Source organism: Crotalus tigris, unplaced genomic scaffold, assembly GCF_016545835.1.
Source record: "Crotalus tigris isolate CLP2741 ecotype Arizona unplaced genomic scaffold, ASM1654583v1 scf7180000024115.3125172, whole genome shotgun sequence".
Lineage (NCBI taxonomy): Eukaryota > Metazoa > Chordata > Lepidosauria > Squamata > Viperidae > Crotalus > Crotalus tigris.
Window position 1 is genome coordinate 1,628,478 of NW_024100392.1, and position 26,904 is coordinate 1,655,381.

At 37.3% G+C, this 26,904-nt stretch overlaps 1 protein-coding gene across 3 annotated transcripts; it reads right to left on the reverse strand.

Moving 5' to 3' along the window:
- Positions 1–9,834: 9,834 nt before the first annotated feature.
- On the reverse strand, positions 9,835–26,749 carry ZBTB11 (zinc finger and BTB domain containing 11). Of its 3 annotated transcripts, none has more exons than XM_039322460.1 (11): positions 26,419–26,749; positions 24,633–24,868; positions 24,251–24,482; positions 22,838–23,688; positions 21,463–21,642; positions 20,841–21,074; positions 19,347–19,491; positions 18,068–18,185; positions 16,192–16,350; positions 14,135–14,310; positions 9,835–11,392 (listed from the first exon to the last, which is right to left on the reverse strand). In XM_039322460.1, exons 1-11 carry the CDS (start codon positions 26,726–26,728, stop codon positions 10,881–10,883), a joined length of 3,153 nt encoding a protein of 1,050 aa, XP_039178394.1. In that variant the 5' UTR covers positions 26,729–26,749; the 3' UTR covers positions 9,835–10,880. The 3 variants fall into 3 exon arrangements, with proteins under 3 accessions (XP_039178394.1, XP_039178393.1, XP_039178395.1); XM_039322459.1 differs by having other exon boundaries at positions 14,135–14,517; XM_039322461.1 differs by lacking the exon at positions 9,835–11,392 and adding an exon at positions 14,421–14,517 and having other exon boundaries at positions 14,141–14,310.
- Between the last annotated feature and the right edge of the window lie 155 nt (positions 26,750–26,904).

Consider the following 26,904-nt stretch of genomic DNA (forward strand, 5'->3'; position numbering starts at 1 on the left):
ATTCAAGCCTTCCCCCCTTCCAGACTATTGTTTCAGCTTCCCCCCCCCTTTTTTTTTGTATTCTTCCTCAATCATTTAAGAATGGAGGTGTTTTAAACTACATGCCTTTCTCCATTTTGGGTAAGGATAATACCGTAAGTATCTTCTATATGTTTCTAGAAATCCTTCTTACCTTCATTAGCCAGCATGATAAAATGACAATCTATATTTTTAAAGGTTCCTAGACTAAATAGCTTCTGTGAAGAAGATGTAATTGCTGCAACTTTTAATCAAGGTGGGACAGATCCTTCCTGAAAGAATCTTAGCAAGCCAATTTGATACACATAGTCCTTGACGAATGACCAGAATTGAGCCCAAAATTGCTGTAATTAAGCAAGACAGTTGTTAAGTGAGCTTTGCCCAATTGTACGACTTTTTTTGCCACAGTTAAGTGGATCACTGCAGTTAAGTTAGTAACACAATTATAAAATAAATCTGGCTTTCCCATTGATTTTGTTGTCAGAAGATTGCAAAAAATGATCACATGACCCAAGACTGCAATTGTCATAAATTTGAGTCAGTTGCCAAGTGTCTGAATTTCAATCACATGACTACAGGGTGCTGCAACAGTCATAAGTGTAAAACACGGTCATAAGTCACTTTTTCAGTGCCATGATAACTTTGAATGGTCACTAAAAGAACTGTTGTAAGTTGAGGACTACCTGTATAAGCAAATGTTTACAGCATCTTATCTACTTAAGCAAATGTTCCAGCTCTTTAGTATCTTGTTGAAGGTCTTGCATTATACTGCAAAGCTTTACCAGAAAGTCTTGGAAATTATTATTCTAAATAATACACCCTGTGGTAATCAAATATTGGATTCTTTATTAAGACAATTATTTAATGCAAAGACCAGTCTTCTACCCAGAAACTAGTTCCAGAGAAAGAGGACCTTTTTAAAATTAAGTGACTGGTTGAGGTGGTAAATACCTACCTTGTCCTCAGGGAACAATTTGTGAAGATCTTCAACAGACTTACAAATGGAAGTAGATGAATCACATATAGAAAGCCATTAATTGTCATCCAACCAGTGTTTACTCATAGTGATTACATAGATTTTTTCCATCATAATCTGTCCCCAACCAAGTCCTTCAAGTCTTCAATTGGCGTACTATAACTGGTATGCTGATTGAAGACTTGAAGATCTTGCTTGGGGACAGATTATGATGGAAAAAATCTATGTGATCACTACATGTAAACTGAGTCCATCCATCTTGCTTGTGGTCGTCCTCTCATCCTAGTTTTCCCAGCATCCAATACAACATTTCAGTATACTCCTTCCATCTTTGCTTGATCTTCAAATAGTTTCTATTTGCCAAATGATATCCTCCATAATTTTTAAAAGTCATTAAACAAATGGTCATAAGTCAAGCATTATCTAGTTCTGTGAAACTCTTTAGAATTTGCACATGTGTAGTTAATGATTTGTTCCAGAGTCAGGATCTGGCCATATCTTTGATGCTATAAGTAAGCTTCTTCACTTTCCTTTAGCAATAATACTTTGCTTTCAATGTACTCTTTCTGGTAGTCCATGTCTACAAGTGTTATTGGGTTTTGAAGGTGGTGTTAGGTATGAAGATATCATTGGAGTGGTCACAATTGCTAAGCCATTCTGTTTTATTTTGGTCTTTGAAACTATAAGATTCAAAAGCAGTTTCCTCTTTAATTTTCCAACTTTGTCACCCTCCAGGGTACACGTTTCGAATGACAATTAGCACTTCTTGTTTGTATGTTCTGCCAATTTTAGATTGAACCTGATCATAAAACTCATGAACCTCTTCTGCATTGGTGGTAGGAATATAAACCTAAAGGGTTATCCACAAAATCTAATTGATATTATTTGGTCATTGATGGCATTGTAGCCAAAGACTGTTCTTTCTATACCCTTCCTCACAATAAAAGCAACAACAATACTGTTCCTTCTTTGTTTTTCATGTTCTGAATAAAAGTTTGATATTCTGATGGAAAGTGTTTTCAGTCACAATCCATCTCAATTCACTGGTGCTTAAAATGTCAATGTGCAACTGTTCCATCTTTTATAACAAGATCATTATCTTTGACCATAATTAAGGTCTGATTTGATGTGATGTGATTTGGTGTGTTGAGTTTTCCTATATTCATGCTTCTCACATTCCATATTGACACTGTAATTCTTTGTCTTTGCAGCTTCAAATTTTGTTTTCCTGTATGACATTAGCAACTAGATGTCTCAGATTTTAACTACTTTGTAAACACTATTAATATTCTGAAAAGTTCTCAGTACTTCTTCAGTAGTATGTTGAGTGCTATCTATCCAGATGTGCCCATTTTCTGGCACTATATCATCAATAATTTTATATTTTCTATTCATGTGGTTTTTCTTGGTAAAATTACAGGACCTATATATCATTTCCTTCTTCCATGCAGTATGAACTGATGTCTTTTCCATTGTAATTACAGTAATCATCTCCCTATATTATCTTCTCTGTATCAATACTGCCCCACATAGGTGGTTGCTTGCTTTTGATGTGCAGCTGGGATGACCTTCACACCTTGGATGACCCAGCTGGGAATATTTACTCTCGGTATATACACCTGAGGTTCTTTATTTATCCCTCTCAGATGATGCATCTGCCCAGATAAGGCAGTACAGCAGGGAAGCAAAACTAGTCCATTAAAGGCAAGCATCCATTTTTTTCATTGTTGTCTTGCTAATGCTTGTCCATTTCATTTTTACCTGTACTTTAGATTTTTTTTGGGGGGGGGGTTAGATTATCCTCAGTATATCCTTCCTTTTAGTAAGTTGCACAGCTTCCTTAAAACAACCATCGTTTTCCTTTTGAATGATTAGTAACAGTTCAAATACTATCATAGTGTAGCCATTGAGCTCATCCACAATATTTATTTGTATTTGCCCCAACTTGGATATATTCTGTGCATAAAGAAAATGAAATATCCAATTCTTTCTAGTCTGGTGTGTGAAATTAACGAAGATAGTATCTTTGATTGTTACATATACAGTAAGAACCAGGAGGACTCAATGTTGAACCAAAACAGAATATGAGTGCTTAGACTTAGATCATAGCTCAGTTTTGTATTGCATTATTTAATCACACTTTAATTTTTATGGTTCAAGAGTGACTACATGAGAGAAGCTTCCTAAGAGAAGCAGTAATAAAAATAGTAGGCAATTTCCTGTTTCTGTGCTAAAATGATAAATTAACTGCTTTACTCTTCAACGTATCAAACCAGAAATAGTCTTTCCAATAAACAAAACTATTCTGTTATTTTGTATATTTCAATAAAAAATATAATACTAAAAGGCAACTATTTCACCAAGTATTACATAAAGATTGGTAAAATATAAATGTAAATTTCCACTTTTATTTCCGGCAACTTCATGTTCAATATTGCTGGAATAATGTTACATAATTGTTCTTTCAGTAATAGGTTACTAAAGCAGAATTGGCAATGTTTTTGCTAAAACCATCAAAATGTATAAATATCTGAGTTTGATGATGCTTTAGTAGTAGCATAAAATACTGTTAATTGGTCCAGTGAGAATAGATGAAATTATATTAAGTATAACAAATGTCAAATAACTACTGTTTTCAATTATATTGTAGTATAGAGTTGAATGTGATGAGCATATCCCAATCACCTACCATCAACTTTGTTGTCCTAAAATTAAAATTTATTGGTGACAAAAAATTAATATTGTCCTGTTAACCAGTAAAAATGTCTATATTGGCAGATCAGATTTCTCTCTCAAGAATTTCCTGAAGGGAGTTCAGAGAATCTCCGTAGTTTTGGGACAGCAGATGAGAAACATTCTAAATTAGCTTTGTTTTTTTAACTTCAGCAAGAATTTTTATCAGTTAAGTCCTCTGGCCCCTTAAGTTCAAAGCATGTTTGCTATTTTAAGTATTTGCATGCAAATTATTTTTTCTTCAATTTAAAGAATGTGTAATTTTCTTTAAATTCTTTGCTATAAATAAGAAATGTTAAAGTTAATTTTTTACAACTGTAATGGTTCTACTCTACTGATTTATCTTTTCAGTTATTTACCATAAAATCACAAAACCTATCAATATTGCATTAATAGAAATCTATTTAGTGTCTTTTCAAAACCAATTGCTTCAGATCTTTGAAATCTGTAACTGAGTTGTCCTATGCTAATCTTAATGTGTGTTTTCAGAACTTTCCTCTAAGTCCAAACAGTGATCTGCTCTGTAATTCAGATTTAACATAACCAAGGTTGTGAAATCTCACAATTGTATTCATAAGTTCTTTGCAGAATTTAAAGTATTTTTATGCTACTTTAATATGAGAATGCAAATTGGAAACCAGAAGATACATTAGATGTTGAATAATATCTAGGTATATGATCTAGTTCAGAGGTGTCAAACTCCCGGCCCACAGGCCAGATGCATTATAACGAAACTGCGCCTACCCCATTGCCGGCAATGGAAAAAAAGTTGCGATACGTCGCAACACTTCATGTGAAATTGCGAGTTTGACACCCCTGATCTAGTTGTTGAGACAATTGTATTAGTCACACAAAACCAGATACACAGTTAAGTTCATATGTTATAAATAATTTTTTTGTATCCTAAACTGTATCAAGGGAATTATGAAAACAACATTTGGCTTCATCTGTTGTCTTATTCATAGAAATATCTCATTTCTTTCTGGTTTCATCAGATTATAATAACATTTAGGATGCATAATGGGTTGTGTTCAGATTTTAATCATATTTGTAGGAGATTTTTCTGAAATTGCTGGAATTATGTCAATATCACAAACGAAGAATTAAACTGAAAAAATACAATTGCTCTAGTCATTTATGTAAAAGACAAACTATCTGACCACATGCAGAGCTTAAAGCAATCTACCACTTTTGCTATAGTAAACTGCTAAACTGGGACATTGGCTCAGCAAACAAATGAATAATCAGTTCATACTGATTCAGAGTGTTAGTAGTACTGGACAGTATTTTTCAACAACATTCTTCCTTGAAAAACTTTCCACATAAATGCTTTCTCCTCTTGTACATATAGCTCTGGAAAACGTCTGTGCATTTCAAAGTTGTATTTCTGGTAGTAAGAACCACTGTAGCCATCTGTTAGCAGGGCTAGAAAATGCATCCGAATCTAGATTTCATGTCAGACTGTCACTACATGGTAGCAAAGCACAAAAGCAAGCGTAAGGTGGCAGCTGACAAGTATACCCCTACCCTCTATTACAGTGAGGGAGAAAATTATTTGATTTGTTGCTGATTTTGTACGTTTGCCCACTGATAAAGAAATGATCAGTCTATAATTTTAATGGTAAGTTTATTTTAACAGTGAGAGATAGAATAACAACAACAAAAATTCAGAAAAACACATTTCAAAGAAGTTATAAATTGATTTGCATTTTAATGAGTGAAATAAGTATTTGATCTCCTAGCAATCAGCAAGATTTCTGGCTCCCAGGTGTCTTTTATACAGTTAATGAGCTGAGATTAGGAGCACTCTCTTAAAGGTAGTACTCCTAATCTCAGCTTGTTACCTATATAAAAGACCCCTGTTGACAGAAGCAATCAATCAATCAGATTCCAAACTCTCCACCATGGCCAAGACCAAAGAGCTGTCCAAGGATGTCAGGGACAAGTTTGTAGACCTACACAAGGCTGGAATGGGCTATAAGACTATTGCCAAGCAGCTTGATGAGAAGATGACAACAGTTGGTGTTGTCAAATGGAAGAAACACAAAATAACTATCAATCTCCCTCGATCTGGGGCTCCCTGCAAGATTTCACCTCATGGAGTTTCAATGATCATGATAATGGTGAGGAATCAGCCCAGAACTACACGGGAGGATCTTGTCAATGATCTCAAGGCAGCTGGGACCATAGTCACAAAAAAAAAACCCAATTGGTAACACACTATGCCTTGGAGAACTGAAATCCTGCAGCATTCCAATGTCCCCCTGCTCAAGAAACCGCATGTACAGGCCCGTCTGAATTTTGGCAATGAACATCTGAATGATTCAGAGGAGAATTGAGTGAAAGTGTTGGGGTCAGATGAGACCAAATCAAGCTCTTTGGCATCAGCTCAACTCACTGTGTTTGGAGGAGGAGGAATGCTGCCTGTGACCCGAAGAACACCATCCCCACCATCAAATATGGATTTAGAAACATTATGCTTTGGGGGTGTTTTTCTGCTAAGGGGACAGGACAACTTCACCGCATCAAAGGGATGATGGACCATCAAATCTCAGGTGAGAACCTCCTTCCCTCAGCCAGGGTATTGAAAATGGGTCATGAATGGGTATTCCACCATGACAACGACCCAAAACACATGGTCAAGGCAACAAAGAAGTGGCTCAAGAAGAAGCACATTAAGGTCCTGAAGTGGCCTAGCCAGTCTCCAGACCTTAATCCCATAGAAAATCTGTGGACGGAGCTGATGGTTTGAGCTGCCAAACGTCAGCCTCGAAACCATAATGACGTGGAGACGATCTGCAAAGAGGAGTGGGACAAAATCCTTCCTGAGATGTGTGCAAATCTGCTGGCTATCTATAAGAAACGTCTGATAAGGGTTTTGCCACTAAGTACTAAGTCATGTTTTGCGAAGGGGTCAAATACTTATTTCATTCATTAAAATGCAAATTAATTTATAACTTTTTTGAAATGCGTTTTTGTGGATTTTTTTTGCTGTTATTCTGTCTCTCACTGTTAAAATAAATCCACCATTAAAATTATAGACTGATCATTTCTTTGTCAGTGGGCATACGTACAAAATCAGCAGGGGATCAAATAAATTTTTCCCTCACTGTACTTGGGTTTTATTTTTAACAATAATTAGGAGCTAAGAAGTAATTTAAAAAGAAAACATACAGTATTGCCTCACTTGCATCGTGACTGAACTGGAAACTAATTTCATATACCTCTGCTTAACTAACAATTTTACAATAGTATTTCAATCCACTTATTTTTATTAAAATCAAACAAAATGCATTTAATAATATAGAGTAGGTTAGAACATTTAATAGTACCTATGTACTATGCAGCATTCCCTGCTAATGATAAGGACACATCCTGTCAGTTTAAGCAGATTTTGGTAACTGATATCCAATTTTGTCCCATGTTCTCACCCTATTCTATGCAAGATAGGATATTTAAAGACTACATTACCAGATACCCATTTAGGAAGTTCACAAATGGGCTGAAATGAAGAGAAAGAAAGAGAAAATTGGATCTGAATGATGTTGATGGAAAGAATGATAAATTTAAAGGAAGAAGGACATTATGAACTGGTCAGAGAAAGGGTAGAAGTAAGCACGGAATGGGACCTTTAGGCTCCCACCCTTGGCTATGCCTCCTTCTCAAACTTCCCGCCTCTGCCCATTTGCCTCCAACGTTCCTCCTCGGCTGGCCCTCCCCACCCATTCTCCCTGGCCAATGGATCCCTGGCCCTCCGCCTTGCATTCTTTGGCCTAGTCCTTTTGCTAAGCCCCCCCCTTGTTCCGGGACTTTGACCACAAGGGACAGTTAGCCGCCAGCCAATCGGATGGGTGGCAGGCAGCAGCGACGTTGCTCAGAGGGGCAGCATGCGATGGCCGATCACAGGGGCTGTGCTGTGGGACAGCAGGTGAACAGCAAGGTTGGCACAGCTTTTCTGATTGTGAGGGGGGAAAGCCTGGCGTGGGGCAAGAAAGAGGCAAACGGCACTGGCGCAGCTTCTCCAATTATGTGGGGGGGAAGCCTGGCATGGGGCAGGAATGGGGGGGAAGCCTGGTGTAAGGCAGCAGACCAATTCCCCATTTAGTGTGAGGCCAGAGTCCAGGAGCAGAGGCAATGGAGGAAAGGGTGGAAGAAAAAAAGGAAGTCGGTGCTCTGCAGGCTTTTTATTTTAAACTGCCAAAGGCTCCGGGCAGAGAGGGCAACAGGCAGGCAGCGGTGGGCAGGGGCTTCCCATTTTGATCCCTTCCACGTCATTGCCTCTGCACCTGGACTCCAGCCTGACAGGCCTCTCTTGCCACAGTTGCTAAGTGAATCACTGCAGTTGTTAAGTTAGTAACACAGTTAAGTGAATCTGGCTTCCCCATTGACTTTGCTTGTAAGAAAGTCGCAAAAGGGGATCACATGACTCTGGGACACTGCAACCACCATAAATATGAGTCAATTGCCAAGCATCTAAATTTTGATCATGTGACCATGGGGACTGTCATTGCTTTATTGGATCCTGGTTCAGAGGAGTAGAACTGGGACTGCTCAACAGGGAGGACAATCCCTTCTGAATGAGAGGCCAGGGGCTAAGGACGAGGCAATCCCATGATTGTCTAGTAATGGGGGGAGGGTGTGGCCAACTAGAGAACCACCTGCAGGAGTGGAGCAGCTGCAAAGAGCCAGCGGAGATGACAGGCTTCAGACCACCTCTGACAAGGAACAGCTGCCTTCCCCACCTGATCCATGGATGAGTTGTGGCCTGTCGGTCACCAGAGGACTCAGCAACCAGTTCAGATGAGGAAGCACAGGAAAGGGCGCCGGGCTCAGCGTCAGGGGCATCTGAAAGCTCCGACGAAAGAATGGAACTGTCACAGCCAAGTACAGAGGCAGACTCTGGGCTGTTCACCAGCTCTCAGATGGAAAGGTTGAGACTTCCATGCTTGAAGCAAGTGAGTCGGGAGAGGAGGATCACTTGGGGCCAGTAATTGATGCGTGGGCACAGTGGAAGCTGAGAACAATGAGAGGCTATGGGGCGGTCTTCGAGGCGGAAGAGTCACCAGTAACATAGCCCCACCCTCAGTTGTGAATAAAAGGCAGGGACGAAGATGAATAGGTGTGGCAGACAACTATTCGTCTTCCTGCTGGTCAGCCACTTGTGTTTGGAAGTCCTGACACTTTTTGGAATTTTGCCAGATTTTTCTGCAGATCCTGTGGCACTGAGTGTGGGTGTGTCTTATGTTAAACAATAGCCAGCTTGTTTGAAGGACTTTTGGCGGCAAGCATGGTGAGACGGAGAGTAACTCTGGGTATTGGGAGACCCCTACAGGGGAAAAGGGAGCGAGCTCCATTGTTTGGAGACTGTGAAACTGCTGGTGTTCCTGAAATAAAGGAACATTAGAGACTATTTGGCGTGTCTGTTGTGTTTGGGGAGCCAGGTCAGAACAGGAGAATAAGAGTGGAAGGAGGTACATAAGAGGTTAGTGAGGCTGATTGCGAGGAAGCAGCCCTACCTCTCCTCACAAGGAACACCTAGGGAAGGATGATTGAATCAGATGCTGCAAGGTGTGCTTGTCGGGAACACCTGTGCACCTTCTTGGCTTTCATGAACACTGCCTTGTGAATCCTGGATCATGTTTCTTCGTTGGACTTCGCTTGTGGATTCTGGAATTGACTGATTTCAGACTTTTGGATTGTGCCTTGTTTTTTGGGAACTCTGGACTATGTTGCAGACTTAGTACTTGGGGTACTGTTACTTCTCTCTTTGCCTCATGGGTTAGCTAGGGCTTAGTTTGTGGAACCGGGGAATTCAGACAGAGGAAAACTGAGGGCTGGGGTGGAGCTTCACTGACACTATTGATGGGTTGTTTGATACTGTGACAAGTGAACAATAAATGGACTCTATTTAACCTCTACCTTGCCAGCGTGACTTTGTCAGAACAGGGATGCTGCAATGGTTGTAAGTGTGAAAAAGGTCATAAGTCACTTTTTTCACTGCCACTTTTTTCACTGCCATTTGAATGGTCACTAAATGAACTGTTGTAAGTTGAGGACTACCTGTACAGTTTTAAGGGTACATGAGTACATGGACTTGCCCATATCTCTTTTTTGCTCATGAAGCTATTTTATTGGCAAGTAGGGATAACTGAGTTAATAAAAACATTACATACTATATGGAATACCACTATTTGCTATTATTTGCAAAGTTGTGCATTAACTATAATAGGTAATTTTTGGTTTGTTTTTCACAAACTTTAATCCACATAATTACTTAAATTTTAAAACAGAATATTATATAAACATCAGGACAATACAAAAGCTAAAACTTTAGGACCTTCATGGTGAACAGAAATAAATTTAAGCAATCCAGTTTTTCTTATATACAGCATTTGTATTTAGTTCATTCTAAACTGAACCAATTTTTATCAGTTTATACATGATATATACAAATACTTTAGCTAATCTCAAAACATGTAATCCCAGAAGTATTTTTCAGAATAGGTAAAGCAAAACAGGAAATGCAGGATGTTTTGTGCTTAGCTGATACTGCCCAGTTTCTCTCTCATAACTGCCTATAGTTTAATGCAGACTGCCCTACTGCAGAAATGCATTTGATTATAATTTAAAATAATATAGAAATAGTTCTTAAGGAAACTTTGTTCTGTAAGAAAGTCTATGCCATCCAGACTGTTTTTGTACTTAAAGAAAACTATACAGAGATTTTGACTAAATAAATATATTATACTACATTATTTATCTCTATTAATAACATTCATAATTTTTGTAGATCATACTCTTCCTTGAATTTCATACAGCTACAATCTGAAAATGAGTGGCACAAATCTTTGGTATATTAAATGCTCAACAAAAAAATAATTGTGTCAAAAATTACATTGTAACTATCACCATCACATAAAATGGTTTTATTTTACAGGATTTTTTTTTTAAAACTAAGCATTTACATCTGGTGCAGTAGTCTTAGGGCAAGTCCATTACTTATCAGGTGAATTTACTTTTTAATTATAGATATGTTTTTTTCACAAAACTCAGAAGAGGATCCTGAAATTACTATAAAAGTCCAGCCAAACTGTTAATATTTTGTTAATTAAATGCCATTTTGCCAGGGTTCTACATTAATGAATATTTGTATTCAGTCTTGATCAGAAACATGCTGCACTTCTACTTCTACTGTTTGAATAGCTTCTGTAACCTCTGCCACTTTCTGTCCTTGTTGTTGTGCTAATACATAATTGACAACTTGCATGATACTTTGGTCAGAAAGAGTAGAAACTGTTGAACACTCTTCAGTAGCTGCAACAGTGTCAAGTGTTTCTTCAGTGATTACTACAGTCTCGATCTCTTCGGTACAGACCTCTGTTTCTTGTTCTGGCACATCAGATGTTAAAATACTGATGGCATGTTCGACTTGAGTCCCCTGATTATGAAACTGAAGAGTGTCCTTTTCCAGCATGATTTTACAAGGTACATAATCCCGATGAAATTTAGTCATGTGCTTTCTTAAGGTACGGGCATCTATGTAGGCTTCATTGCATATTGAACACACATAAGGTCTTTCTCCAGTGTGTGACCTTACATGACGTTTTAAGGAACGTGCATCAGCCCATGCAACACCGCAAGTTAGACACTCAAAAGGTTTAACACCTATTCAACAGAAACAGAAAGAAAGCATTTACTAATCTTTAAAAGTCTGAACATTACTATAAAAACGATTAAGATACGATTTTCTCACAGCCAGTAAGTGCATTATAATATAAGCCTTTATATAGTCATTTTGCATAGAGACATTGCTTTGAAATTTTAAATCCAGGATATTTGCGGTTAACAAATATTTATTAGTGTTAAAACACAGAAAAATGGCATTACTTCCCATCTATTTGCATGTTATTGTGATTATCATTTAAAAAGCTAGTTTTAGCAAGATAAAAAGGCAATATCAAGTTTCAAATACAATATATTAATATCTTTTCAGATACATAATTTGTAATTAGCTAATTATCTTTGCTTTCAGTTAGAGATGTAGAAATTAATATGGTGCAAGGACTGGATTCTGTTCTCTACAGATTCTATAAATTAAGTTTAATCTTGTAAATCATGAGATTTGTGGGGTGGACTAGGAATCTGTCATCTATTTTTTCCATACAAAAGTGAAAGAAAATAATAGGGCAATTGTAAACACAGCTTATTTGTTTTAGCTCTCTTTCATCTTTTCTAAAGATACAGGATGGCTAAAGCGGAACCATGTTTATACAGCCATATCTTTATTATTTAATCATTAAATGTAAATACTGCCTAATCCAAGTTAAAACCATTTGAAATAAATACTTAAATAAATAAATAATAATAAAGCCATTGAAATGGGAAAAATACCATAATAAACAAAAATAAAGGATAAAGATGGCAAAATCAAAACTAGAGAGAAATTTAAAAGAAATAGACCCACACAAACGAAATCTACCAAAGAATAACAGGGGATAAGGGTCTCATTTATTCATTTCTATCATGCTGCCACTGACTCTGAATGATTTATGTGAGATAGAAACATGAATATGTTTTAGGCTAGCACTGATGATGTTGCCAAGTTTGGATAATGAAATGTCTGCAAGAAAACAACCAAACGTAGAGTGCACCAAGGACCCCTCAAAATAAATATATTCATAGTAAGTCTTAACAGAAAACAATTTAAAACAAAATAAAATAAACCATAAAGTAAGCCAAATGAAAGTAGCAGTAAAAAGTAACAATTAGGTTAAAAGCTAAAAAGATTACTAAACAAGCTAGGTAGTTAGAACACATATTTGAATTCAACAAGAAGGATGTCATGACCCTGCTGGACTTGTCTTTCATTAGAAATGGGAAGAGGCAGAGGAAGTAGAGTCAGAGCTTCAGCTTTGCCATGTTTACCTTGTCGGGCTGTGTTTAGAGGTCTAGATTCTAGTCCACCTTGTCTCTTCTCTCCTTTGGTTTTATTGTTTGTTTATTGAATCCTTGTCTTAACCTGTGCCAAGTCTTGACTACATTACAGCTGTCATCTTTATCTTAGAGAAAAGGAACTCTTTCCACCAAAAATTTCTACCCAATTTGTATATTTCTGGACTGTGGCAAGCAGCAGCTTGCTATCTTGTTGGCTGGCATAGAAAAGAGGAGGCAATTTGATCTTTACAAGGGGACTGTTCTAGAGAATTGCCACTGCAGAGCAGTAGCTCCGGCCTTCACTTTCCCTCACTTCCTAAAAGTGGAGAACTGAGCATTTCTCCTTGAATGACTTAACAGGTTGGGACAATTCAGGTTTCATATGAAGTTAGGTACATCTCTTTTTTTCTGTCAACTTTAAAACCTTCTACGTTTAAAATTAAATACCAGTTTTGTGAATGTCCTTCATTCCTTTAGAGAGGGTGTAATTCAATTTTTTTTAAGGAACATATGACTTGCTCCCATGATGTATTCCTAATATGGTTTTATTCTGTAAGGCTAGTGTAATGAAAACCAAAAGTTATTTTAAACATTTCTGAACATTGGTTAAACTTATTATTTTCCCCTGTGGGCTTGATACCTCTTATTTTAAGTCATGACTATGTTTCATCTTGGGATAAGCCATTGCATGAGAAACTGAAATGCTAGAGTTTCTCACTTAATGCAATCCTGATGATGGGATATGAACAATGGTGGGATTCAGCCATTTCGCACCACTTCAGCAGAACCGGTAGATAATTTTTTGTTGCCCATGCCCAGAATGGACTTCCAGAAGTGGCATCCACAGAGAACCAGTTGTTCACATATCTGAATCCCACCACTAGATATGAAGTTGCAGGGGCAGCTTCTAGACCATACATCAAAGATATGGAAGCCTAATTAGATCTGGCTGCGATACCCGGAGACGTGTTTTGGGACATTCATTTATCTTTTTCAAGCTAAATAACTGCTCCCAATTTCAGAAGCACCCTATCCCTGGTAAGATTTAGTGATCTCCCAACAGCTGTTCCCAGAGGGACACTACAGGATATCACATTTGAACAAAGACTTTGCCCCTGTGGTGAAGAGGTCCCTGAAACACTGACCCATGCCTTTTATACTGTTTCTATTACAAAGATATCCAGTTTAAGTTAATAATACCCCATCAACTCAGATTTGTATACCACATAGATCCCTTTTATTTACAGTTGTTATTATCTAATTAATATGCTCTTTTTTCTCTTAATGTGATTAAGTTTTATTATTATTGTAAAATAATCACTCCTTTACCACTAGTTTTATTGAGTGTAATTGTGATTTTTATTTGCTGTCTCACACTTTGTTTTACAGGTGGTCTCTGACTGTAATAAATATATTATCTTGACTATATTTCAGAAAGGTGATATTTTTAAAAATCAGTCTTGTTTCATTTACCTTCATGGTTGTTCATATGTCTTCTGTACTCCCGAAGCTGGGTAAATTTTCTCCCACAATGTTCACAAATACGTTCCAAATTTTGTTTTGCTCTCCCTTTCTTCCCATGAGTGGCTTTTTTAACATGCCTTCTGTACAAAGCTTTTTCATAGAACTCTTTGCCACACACATTGCATCTAAACACGAGGAAAATAACAGCTTGATAAAGTACAAGAATAAAAAATCCCCACCTTTTAAATCTAGCATTTGAATAGACTATTGCGATAAAAAATGTTAAGATGCTTACCATTTCTGAAAGTAAGGACAAGTGAAAGTGGAGAACTAGTATTAAAAAGCTAATATTTTCTTGAAGGCTCAGAGAGACAATGAGGCCCTTTATATACCTATAAATGATAAGTTTTTTTAAAAAAACTCTATAACCATATATAAATACAATAATTAAGGATGCAATATTAGATAGCATACGTTAAATAAAACAATAGAAAATTCCTACTCAGGTATACAGCAATATAGTTTCATCTTGTCTCAGCAATAATGTTTATGACTCAGGAACACCCTTTTTATGACTTCTTTTCTCAGTTCCAATGGCAATAGTCCTCAACTGAAATTTGGGACAGATAAATTATACAGAGTTCATTAAAAAGACTGCTTTTTCAGTGCCATCTGCTTTTTTCCTCATCAGCAAACTAGCAACAGCTCTATGCATTTTTGTTGACTAGAACTTTTTATGCTCAAATAACAGTGCCCAGCTTCCATTGATACCATATTCTCACTCCACAAGATGGATCTTTTTCTTGTTCCTTGAAAGCGAGCATGATGAAAATTGGATGACAACAGACTGCATTTTTCAGTTACATAAACAGAAAACTTTAGAGATCAAGAATGTTTTCTTATAGAAAGCCAAAATAGGAAGAAATTTCTAATTTATTACAGGAAAAGTTTTAAAAGAGTAGTTGAAATCAAAAGAATAAATCCTCCAGTTATCTCAACTACTTTGTCCAAGCCACTATTTTTTCAGTTTACCAACTGCACTTATAAATAAAAGCTTACTATATCAACTGTTTTTCCTTTTTGCTACAAAACACCAAGGTGACATTCTCACTAGTTACTAATAAGAATAAATAAAATGATATTACCTAAATTCTAAAAACTGTTTATTGATTGATTTTTTTAGAGTTAGAGGCTGTCAGCTTCAAATGATCAGGTGGCTTACAATGTTAAAGTAAGAGAGAAATTTCTACTTTTCATTTTTTATTCTTTTATTGGTATCTCCTGGTTTTAATACATTATGAAATTTTAACAGAATAACAGAATTGGAAGAGACCTTGGTGGTCTTCTAGTCCAATACCCTGCTCAAATAGGAGAGTCTAATATTGGATTTTATGGAAAAACAAATCTAAGTCATTTTGAAAGTCAACTGGAGCCAAAATAAGTATCTTTTACCATATTCCAGCCTGTGGAAAAACCTCAAGGAAATTAGGAATATAACCTGTTCTTATATTCCATGATAGCCAACTTTACTAAACGGTTTTAGTCAAAATGTTTTAAGTAAGAACTACTGGAGTGATACAGTGTTTGTAGAGGAAAGCTGGTGTAGTTAAAAAAATAGCTCTCCAACTTGCTAGCAAAAGTGAAATACTAGAACTAGAGTCTTGTGAAATTCTTATGTACAGCTTGTACATTTACATCCTCTTTTTAATTTTTTGGTTTGCAAAGAGTTCTGCCTTACCAAAAGTTCTTAATAATTCAAAAGCTTGATACTGAATATCAAATCTACAAACAAACAAATCAAGTTTATACAGTGATATAAACTCTGGTAGACTTTGCTGGAATTGAATAAATTGGTAAATAGACTGCCTAAATAAAAACATTCAAAACAAAATATTGAGGCAAAAAAGGGAGCTTTTTTTCCAGTAACCATTGGGTATGATTCAATATAACATTTTGCATTTAAAAGTTATCCCATCACATAAGCAAAATTACAGGTTACATAAATCTGGCTAGAGGCTTTCTTTTAAATCTAAGTACTTGCAGCTAAGAGTATTCAGCTTGTTTACCTGTATGGATCAGTAACAGAATGTGACTTTACATGAGAATACCAATCCTTCTTCCAACTATAGCATTTCCCACAAAACTGACATTGAAAAGGTTTCACTCCAAGATGTTTGTTCATATGCTGGCGGAGATCCCGAGGTTCATAGAAACTTTTCTCACACCTGAAATTAGATTTGTGATGAATAATATAGAATACATGTATCTAGTCCTTAGTAAAGAAAAAAGGGAGTGCAGTGCAGCCATATGTATACATGAATTAATACTATTGCTTCATATCTGAAAACAATCACTATAAAAATATGAAACAATTTGCCTATGCTACAAAATAGTTAATCCTCTATCAGATTATGAAAAAAGGGATAATTCTAAAGTAATTAACTTTCCAGAACTGTTTTCAAGACTATTCTACAACCAATATTGCTACTTTTCTCTGGAATAAATAACATTTATAAAATAAAGAATGGTTTCAATTTGTTGTCTTCAGAATAAACTACTATTTCCATGCACTATGCAGTGGAAAAATAAGATTCATACAATTTTAATGAGTAGGAGCATGAAGTGAAAATAAGCAAACCAATTTTAGGGATCCCAAGAGGTACTAAAACAAGGAGCATTGGTATATTCAAGGATACTGAGGAATTACAAAAATTAAAGAAATCTAATGGAGAACTCACCCATTCAAGTAAAAAGATTCTAGCTCACTGAGCACTAAATTCACCCAAAAGCTATACAATACTTAGTCTCAATATGAACCCAAAATATGGGATGAGAGCAAAATACTATACTTGAAATTACTTATAATAAAAATATGGTTGGCTGAAATCCTGAACAGGATTCCCTTTAGAAATTCCTTCTAGAGAGTGAATTTGTATGGAGAGTGCTGAAAAGACTAAAGCTGAGCTCCTGTTATAAGAAAGCAAGAAGAATAAAGAAATTAGAACGTTTTGAAATATTTTTAAGAGGCAAAAATTCCAGCCAAAACAGCCTAATAAGAATGTTGAGGAAGATTCAGATCATGCCTATCTGGAACCCTGAACAATGCTACAATTTAATAGCTTAAGTCCTACCGTATTTCCTCGAAAGTAAGAACTACTCCTAAAATAAGCCCTAGCTTGATTTTTAGGGGTGGGCCTAATATAAGCCCTACCCCAAAATTAAGCCCTAGTTTTGCAGCGAGGTGCATGCCTAAAAATCAAGCTAGAGTGGGGGTGGGGAGGTGGAGCTGCCCCACACGCCTCATACCTGCTTACTGTCGCAGCTAGGCCTCCCATGAATTGACACCTGCCTCGCCTCGCTGGCCCACTTCTGCAGTGCCCCCTGGCCTGCATTTCGCCATCAGAGGCCTTCATGAAATGCCTCTGCAGCTGAGAATGGAACTCCAGATTCCCTCCCGGCCTGTATTTCACCATCAGAAGCCTTCCAGAAAGGCCTCTGATAGTGAAATGCAGATTGGGAGGTGCCACGCGTGTCAATCCAGAGGTCCATTCCCAGCTGCAGAGTCATTTCCTTCACCCGCAGAAGAAGTGGGCTGGCTGGGCGGGGCTGTTGGTGCCACCACCGTGAGTTGAGACCCTGGAAAAGACATCCACCCAAAAATAAGAGCTGGTGCCTCTTTTGGAGGCAAAAATTAAAATAAAATAAAATAAACTGGGTCTTGTTTTCGGGAAAACACGGTACTCTAAAAATACCTAATAAAAGTGTTATTAAGCTACTAACGTAAAGACTGCTTATTATAAATTATTTCAAAGTTCTGAGAAATTTTGTAAGAATTCAACTAATATTTAAGTAATTTTTGCTTTCATCATGAATAAAATAGATAATCACTTATTACCCACCAAGATTAGCCAAGCTACTTTCAAACCTTTTAATTATACTTACTGGTTGCATTGATAGCCACGGACTTCAGGTTTGGGCTGGTGTTTCTTTAAGTGTTTACTAAGCCCTGAAGCTCTATGAAAAGATTTTCCACAGTGTGAACAGAAGTATTTTGATTCTCCTGAAAATGATAAAAGTATCTGTAATATATGGCTAGGCAAACTACAAACCATATGCAACTTCCGAAAGATACTTGGAGCTGAGAAGCAACCTAGAACGAAGGAGAAACTTCCTGACAGTTAGAACAATTAACCAGTGGAACAACCTGCCTCCAGAAGCGGTGAATGCTCCAACACAGGAAGTTTTTAAGAAGAGACTGGACAGCCATTTGTCTGAAATGGTATAGGGTTTCCTGCCTGAGCAGGGGGTTGGACTAGATGACCTCCCAGGTCCCTTCCAACATTATTATTATTATTAATTATTAATTATTATTATTATTACTATCTGATGACAATCTGGCAAAAAGAGATGTAACTATCCCCTGATTTTTGATAGGAAACAAAATATTCACAATTCATTAATTCTCCTAACACATGTAAACACTTTCTAAAACTCAAATAAATAATCCAACCCCCCTCCTCATGTTAACCCCCCTGACAAATCTTAATCTTCTTACTTTTATGAAACCATTATGCTACTATTCTTAATTACTATGGCTGTTTCCTATTCCCAAATAATATATGAAGTAAAATATATTAATGATAATATTCAGTATGAAATTATTTTTCAAACACTGATTAAAAACAGTTGGTCAAATATAGAGCATAAGAAGGCTGACTTTAAAGACTCATCAAAGATGTGTAGAATGCTTCACTTCCTTACTGAAAAATGTGGCTGTAGTTTAGCATACATATTTTATACATTCCTGAAAACTGGCTCTATATTTGATACATTCTCTTTGAGCTTGTTTGGAGGTTTCAACAGGTAGCACAGCTTCTGTACATGCTCAGAATGAAGAATGGAATATTGGTCCCATACAGATTAGTTGCCCAACCCAACTGAGCATTCAGACCTGGAAATAACAAGGGAAGAAGCCAGCCAGTCCAGCTGGCTGGTTTCTAGTCTTAAAAAAAACACCCATAAAATTCCCATTGATTGGCATCTTGGCCACACTGATGGTTAAATCATGTTTACTACACAGAACTAATCTTGTGTAATTTTTTGGATGTATAAACTTATAGAAATAAAGTGAAAGAAGAAATCCATTAGATTGAGAAGTGACATTATACTCCTTTTTACATTATTTTATTTCTGGCATTAATTAATAATATGTGTCATTTACCTGTGTGAATGCTTACATGCTCCTGAAGGCTTCTTTTTGTGACAAAGGACTTGTCACACAATTCACACTTAAACTGCTTTTGTGCCTCATGCAACACAAGATGCATCTTTAAACCATGTTTGTAGGTAAATGACTTTCCACAAATCTATTAAACAACAACATCACAAAAATAGTATTGTCTTTCAAGGTGAATCGCAATACACTAAGATGAAGAAAGCTTCACTGAATCTGCTTATATTGCATGATCCATAAGCATCTGACATTTTTCCCCTAGGGCTAGCATTCTTTAGGACTGTTAGATCTGAATTGCAAAAAATCCATACAACCACTCAGTGACAGTAAAGGCATCAAAACCATCCACTTTTTGCTACCATCTAGTGGTCATCTGGATTTTGCAAAGCTTTGGGGTAACTAGATTACTTTGCTGGAGAGATGCTTATTTTATTTATTTGGTTGCATGCTGTCCTTTCTCTCACAAGTCCTGTTTGCTGCTTCACTATGATGGGAGAAAGGGTGTTCCAGGCAGGAATGAGCAACGACCCTGGTGGGTATGTGAAGGTATATTTTCCAGCAGAATTTCCAAGTTGTAAAGGTCATCCTAGTTGCACAGCAAAAGCAAGCAGCCACCTATATTGGACAGCAGTAATATAAAAAGTTGCTGGAGACAGATCACTGTACTTACAATGGCAAAGACATCATTCATACTGTGCAGAAGACAATTGTAGTGGGATTCAAGAAAGTTGGATAGAAAGAGTATCAACTCTTTGGAACTTTGGTGTTGGAGAAAATACTTGAGAACATCATGCACAGTCAAGAAAACAAATAAATGGATTGCTGAACAAATCAATCTAGAGCACTTGAGATACAAATTATCCTTTTTTGATGTTATTTTCTGTTGTTGTTGACTATCCAGACATAGTTTGATTGGGCAATTTTATAAATCAAATGACTATAATGTAAATGTCCTACTTCAGATACATTATGCAAAAACCTAGCACTTTGAAAATACTCTTGATGCTGGGAAAGATGGGGGAAAAAAAGGAAAAGAGAGGATCAGCAAGTTGGGTAGACTCCGTTGTAGCAGTAATAAATGCACTGTTGGAAGACCTAAAGGACCAGGTTAGGAACAGACTACAATGGAAAAATCTATGATTGCAATAAACTGACAATGTTTTCCATACCTGAAGAGTCTGGGAGACTAATAATCAAAATAATTTCATAGATTAAAAATATCCTCTCAAAAATAAATAAGCCTACTTACAATATAAACAGCATTAATAATATTAGAACTATCCAGAAATATGCAAAATCATGCACTTGTCAATGTCAGACTTTTATCACAGTATGCCCTTCGCCTGCAGCAGATGAAACAATAGACATTAACTGCTCTCCTGAAATTCATAAGGAAACAGATTGGACCTCAAAGGAAAGGAATTCCAAAACTTACTTTCTACCACAGAAAGTGCATTAATATTAAAGTGAAGAAAACATTACCTTACATGCATGTGGCTTTACACCTGTATGTTTCAACATATGGATTCGCAAAGAATAAAGTTTAGGCAAACTTCTTCCACATATATCACAGATAAATTCTCGTTTAGTTCTTCCCTTTCTGGCAGCACCACTTTCTTCTGTATTAGCAGTTGCAACAGTCACTTCATTTTTTTGGGTATGACGAACAAGGTGAGCTCGCAGTGAAGCACCGTACTGGAACTCTTTTTTGCATAGCTAAGGAAACAAATATTTGACTTCTTGTGAGAAATCTTATAAAAAAAATAGGGATATAGAATGTGTGTATGTGTATTCACATTCAGATGAAACTACAGTGTGTATGTATCAATCCAAAGATAAAAGATTTAACGTTCAACTGTAGGGAAATCTGGAATGCCAGATGTGTCTAATCAACTCTATTTACATTTCCCAGATATGGAAATGACTACCCCACTTGCAATATAATGTTTCAAACCATGTATTTTGATCATTATGAAATAAGGATTGAAATTTATGTTCAGGAATATTGTCAGGTTAAACTCCATCAGAGAAACTTGTCATTCAAAGAATAGATTAACACTGTTACAGGAATCTTTACTCATAGTACATTTTACCAAGTGCTTACTGGGCATTTATAATTTTTCGTCCTTTCATGCTTCAGTGTGTGCATTATAAGAGCATAACGTCTCTGGAAAACCATCCCACATTCACTGCATTTGTGTTGAGCTTCTGCCTCAGTGTGTTCTATAATCTCTCTTTTGGGTTGCTTCATCTTCTTGCCTCTTTGCACTAGCTTCATAGCAACCTGATTAAAAAATTGATATTTAAAATTAATATTAGTTACACAGAAAACAGAAAAACCAACAACTCAAACATATTACCTGCAGAGAAGCAACATACATGATCAGAAAAGCCAATCTTTTTTGAGTTAACTCCTAGTGACTTAATGAACATAAAATATAGAAGTTAGTTGCCATTACTTTTGTGTGATATTTTTTAAAATAGTGCAATGTAGCTTATGCCTCTGATCTTTCCTGAAAATCTCCCATCCAAATTCCATTCAGTCACGACCCTATTTAGCTTCCCAGTCCACCAATCCATCCAAATCATGCCCTTTACTATGACATACAGTATAATCTCATAATTGGTAAATATATCTTATTAGTTCTATCTAAGGGATGGGAAGAAGAAATATTCGATTGGCCTCAAGGAATTTTTAAATGCATTTGAAAATTTGTATCTGTATTTGATGGAATACAAAACATTATTTGAAAGAATATCATAATCTCTATATACAATTTTTGTGTGTGCCCGCAACACATATAGCATTGAATTCTTAAGTATCCTTGAAGTAAACCTGTCTCCCATAATATCTTACAAGATCTGTTTGATCATACAAGGTTGGTGGGCTCTGCATTCCTTTGATTAAATATTATCTATCAAGACTTGGGAGACATGCCTTCTCTGTAGCAACACCTGCCCTCTGAAATGAAGTCTCTTCTATCAAGATCCAGATGCCCCCCCCCCTTGATGTTGTTTAGAAGAGCAGTGAAGACCTAGCTCTTTACCCAGATCTTTAGTGAAGGAGAGTGAGAACTCTTGCTTCATGCTATCTGATCTGAACCACTTGCCATCTTTTCTTTTGATTGTTGTCAGCTGCAAATAGTTATTGAGAACTGGGTGGCACACAAATTTAATTAATAATATCACCCAGCTACCTCTTTTGAGCTAACATCTGTCCCTATTCCAATCAGCTATAGTTACAGGTCATTGCTATGTAAATGTATTAACTGGAAAATTAAAATCATTTTGTTGTACAGCTGATATACAGTATATATGGTTTTTAGGTTCTTTAAAATGTCAGTATATTATCACTTTGTGGGCTTGCCAGAAAGAAAAAAAGTATTGTAAATTTTTACAACTTCAAGATTTTTATAGATAATCCTGTCTCCCCCCCCACACATATACTTTTTGAAAAATTAGAGCTTGAGCACTTATACCTGCTGAATAGCTGATTTGAGGGCTGGCTTTCTGTTCTGTAGTTTTTTCTCAGTACCTTTGTGCAGTCGAATATAGCCACCCTCACTAACAGATCGCTGGCGAAGCTTGCTTTTATAAGTATCATCTTGACTAAAAGTTGTGGTCTCTGATTGTGACTGTGGAATATCCTGTATTTTACAAGGCCTACCACGTTTTCGCTTAAGTCCTTCCTGGGAATTCTCAGCAGCAACTTCTGCATTTGTTTCGCTGCTCACATTATGTTCACTGTTCACATTTTGATCTCCATTTATATTTTTATCAGCTTCATTTTCAGCCTGAGTACTAACAACAACTTGCTCTGCTACTGAAGGCTCAGTTTGCACCACAGTTATAGTTTGATTTGTGGAACATTCCATCTCTGGGGCTTTCTCTTCATTCTCTATTGTTTCCAGCGCAGGAGTATGCACCGGGAGCTCAGGAGGATTCTTCACAAGAGGCTCTGAAACACTTTGCAATGCAGTTTCAGATACAGCTATCTCTTTTGCCTCGGTATTTGAAGCTGTTCCATTCACAGTTGCTACTGGATCTTCAGTAGATATTGCTTGCTCGGTGCTGGCAACAGGATTAGCTTCATTTTCATTCTGCTCTAAAGTAGTTTGAGCTACCTCTACTATTTGAACATCTCCTTTCTGGTATACGGTGATTTGTTTATCTTCCATCTGTTTGTGTACATTTTCACAGATTTCCAAGACCTCTGTCATGAGAAGATGCTGAGCTAGCTCAGCTACAGCTGCCATGTTACAAAAATCAAAAATTAATTCTGAAGTGTAAGCAAATTCTAGCAAAGGGAGGAAACTGGCCTTCCGAAATCCTGCACGTATACACACAAAACAAATAAACAAAATTAGAAAGCTTTGATAAAAGAATAGACCCTCACCATTTATTTTATAAAAACAGAAGCCTGCCACTCTGATGAATGCTGAGAACAGGGTCTTTTCAATAGCTGTCACACAGCTCAAGAATCCTCTGCATAGAAATACATTCATTCCTTATCTGTTTTAAGTAAACATTTGCTTCAGTGCTTTTCACTTAAGTCATAAGCTGCTATGATGTAATTCTGTATTTAACATTATGATATAAAATCATTTTAGTTATATTTAAATGTGGTACATTCATATATACACTATTGTAGATTAGGTCCTTTTTTATCTTGAAAGATAGGACATAAATTCACTAAATAAATAAATCGGGGGAACACTGTACAAATTAGCTTTCTATCATATTGAACAAAAAGCACAACAAATAAAAAAATCCAAGCATCTTTTCTTCAGGAAAACCTGACAGCATAAGTCTAATATATTTTACATATTTGATTGATTTGCCCTTTAAAAATCTGCATGTATAATAAACTCATTGATATTATGATACATTACCTGAAAGATCTACTACTGCTTCATGGCTGGAAACAGCTCCCTTTTCAATAAAAAGTTCTCTGAAGTATTCACTGTTGGCTGCCAAAATAGATTTGTGTGCTTTGTACACTTCTCCCTCAATCAGCAAGGTAACATCACAGAACTGACTAGAAAGCCGCTGTTGGTTCAACTGATTCAAAATTGTTTGAGAATGTTTTGGAGAAGATTGTTTCACGAGACCTTTACTGTCAACCTGGCATCAAAAAAGACAGACCATGCCATTACAACTAAAACAAGCAAAACAAATTAAGTATCATAAAGCTGCTATGTATAAAAAGAGTTTATAGTATAAATGTAATGTAAAAAAAATTTCCATGCCAATTATATATGAACATTTACTTACAAATACAAGTTCGTGCTTGGCTATTGGTTTCTTTTTCACTGGTTTTGGTGATGCTGCTGGCAGTGATGTGGCATTATTTATTTCATCATCTGTTTCATTACTATCTTCATGAGATATTGCATCTAATCCTAGCTCTTCCAACATTTCAGAAGGGTCTGACAATGATCTAGAACGATCTAATTTTTCCTGGCATTTGCTACATTCTTTAATATAATCTTTAACTTGCTTCAGGATACCTAAAAAAAAACAAAACACAAAACCTTTTTATATGTATTGTTTTATTCATGCATAAATTGATATATTTGAATTATTGTTTCAATATTGGGCAGTTATTTGAAAACACTCAACCTTTATCTTTTATTTAGATGCATGGAAACAGATTAAATCAAAGTCAATGCTTTTGCTTATTTTCAAATCTTCCTGTCAAGTCAGGACTCCTATCAGTGTTCAGTCCTATACTTTCCATAAATGTACAAAATAGTTTTCCACACTTATGGCATAGTATTGAGAAACAAAGCAGAGAGGATTCTTTACAAGTCATATTTTCTGTTCTGCCTAAATAGAATGTTCTGGCTATTTACATCACTACTATAGACTTCCTATCCTGAAATCCATAATTATGCAAAACAAAACAAGTCTGATCCATTAAAACTGATATTTAATAATTCACAGAAGATAAACAGTTGTCTTCTGTCTGTAGTAAGCTAACTTATGTAAATTAAAAGAGCCCCCTTGATTAGTGCTATATCAAATTTGAAATTGCATGTCCGCTGTGTATCGATTGAAGGCTATTACAAAAAGAAAATATGCTTAAAATTTAGACCAGTGGTTCTCAACCATTTGGGGTCGAACGACCATTTCACAGGGGTCACCAAACAATGCAGTCCACCATTTTTTCCCCCTTTTCTTTAGCTATGCTACTCCCTTTTATTCTATTGGCTTTTGAAAGCCAATAGAATAGACTCTCTTGAATAGAGTCTAATTCTATTGGCTTTCAAAAGCCAATAGGAATTGTCCAGGCTGTCTCTGCCCTGCTGAGCCTGCCAAAAGTCCCATTCTGCAAACGGTGCTGCACCAGTTGAGTAGTCCTCGACTTACGACCAGTTGAATAGTCCTCGACTTACAACCGGTTGGGGGTCATGGCATTAAAAAGGTTGAGAACCACTGATTTAGACACTCCTTATTTTATACAATTTTTGTTTTTTAAAATCACTGCTGTTTGTTTGGGGATTACAGTTCACATGGGCTCAATATAGGGGTTCAAAATGAACTTTTTTACATCGACAAGCATTCATTCCCCTGTAGAGTCAAGGCACATCAAACGTAGAACTAATCCAAAAGCCTTTAAACCTAATCTGTTGATCAAACAAGACCCTAAATGTTTTATCTGAGTGTTCAACACGCATCATGCAAAATGCCGAAAATGGGATTCATTTTACAATGATTAACCGTGGTTAAGTTATCCAGGGGAAGGCAGCCGATGAACTGAACTGGCGCTTTTCCAGCCTAAGCCCATTCCCACGGAAATTCATCTTTGGCAATTAGCAACGCCAACTCCCTCGCCTGCGTTTTTAACTTCGAAAGAGAGCGCCTCTGCCGAACGAAGGCGGCGCTCAAGACCAGAGGTGGGGCGAGTTAAGTCGCGCGTGTCATCGCGCCGCTGCGAGGCACCTCCGAACACCCAGTCAGTGTGCTTGCCCAGCGCTCCCCCGCCCCGCCGAGACCGGTCATGCAGGGACCCCCTCTTCCTCCTCCCATCCCCACCCACCGAAGCGCCTTTCCTCACCTCGCCACCAATAGCGCCTGGAGAGGCGCTGCCAAGTCTGCAAGCGGGTCCGGTGGGAACCGTCCGTTTCCAGGTGGGCTGCCCGAATGAGGCGGCCGCGACGTTCGGCCTGCAGCACCACTTCGAGTTCGGCGAAGCGCTGCTGGTCCCGCTGCCGGCGCTGGTAGTAAAGGGTCCCTCCGCGTACCACATAGCAGGCGGCGGCCTTGCGGATCTTGCGCTTGACGTTGCCCTCGGTGCCCGGCGCGTAAGGCTCGCGCTCGTTGGTCAAGTAGCGCAGGATGGCCAAGTAGCTCTCCTCGCTCGACATGGCGGGCGGGGAGGCGAGTGGCGGCCGACGGACGCCCCCTCGTCAGCAGAGGAGGGGGCACTTCACCCGCTGAAAGGACAAGAAGTTCCGATGCGGGTCTAGCTCTGTGTCGGGGGTGGTGGTGGGGTTGAGCCCTTGGGTTCCCAGCGGAGGAGACGCGAGGGAACTCTCCGGAT

Coding starts and splice junctions, on each gene's coding strand:
- ZBTB11 (XM_039322459.1), bottom strand. CDS start 26,728: ATGTCGAGCGAGGAGAGCTACTTGGCCATCCTGCGCTACTTGACCAAC. Junction 16,351..18,067: donor CGTGGCTATCAATGCAACCA/GTAAGTATAATT, acceptor ATCTAATTTCAG/GTGTGAGAAAAGTTTCTATG. Junction 14,518..16,191: donor TCTGTTACTGATCCATACAG/GTAAACAAGCTG, acceptor TATCATTTATAG/GTATATAAAGGGCCTCATTG.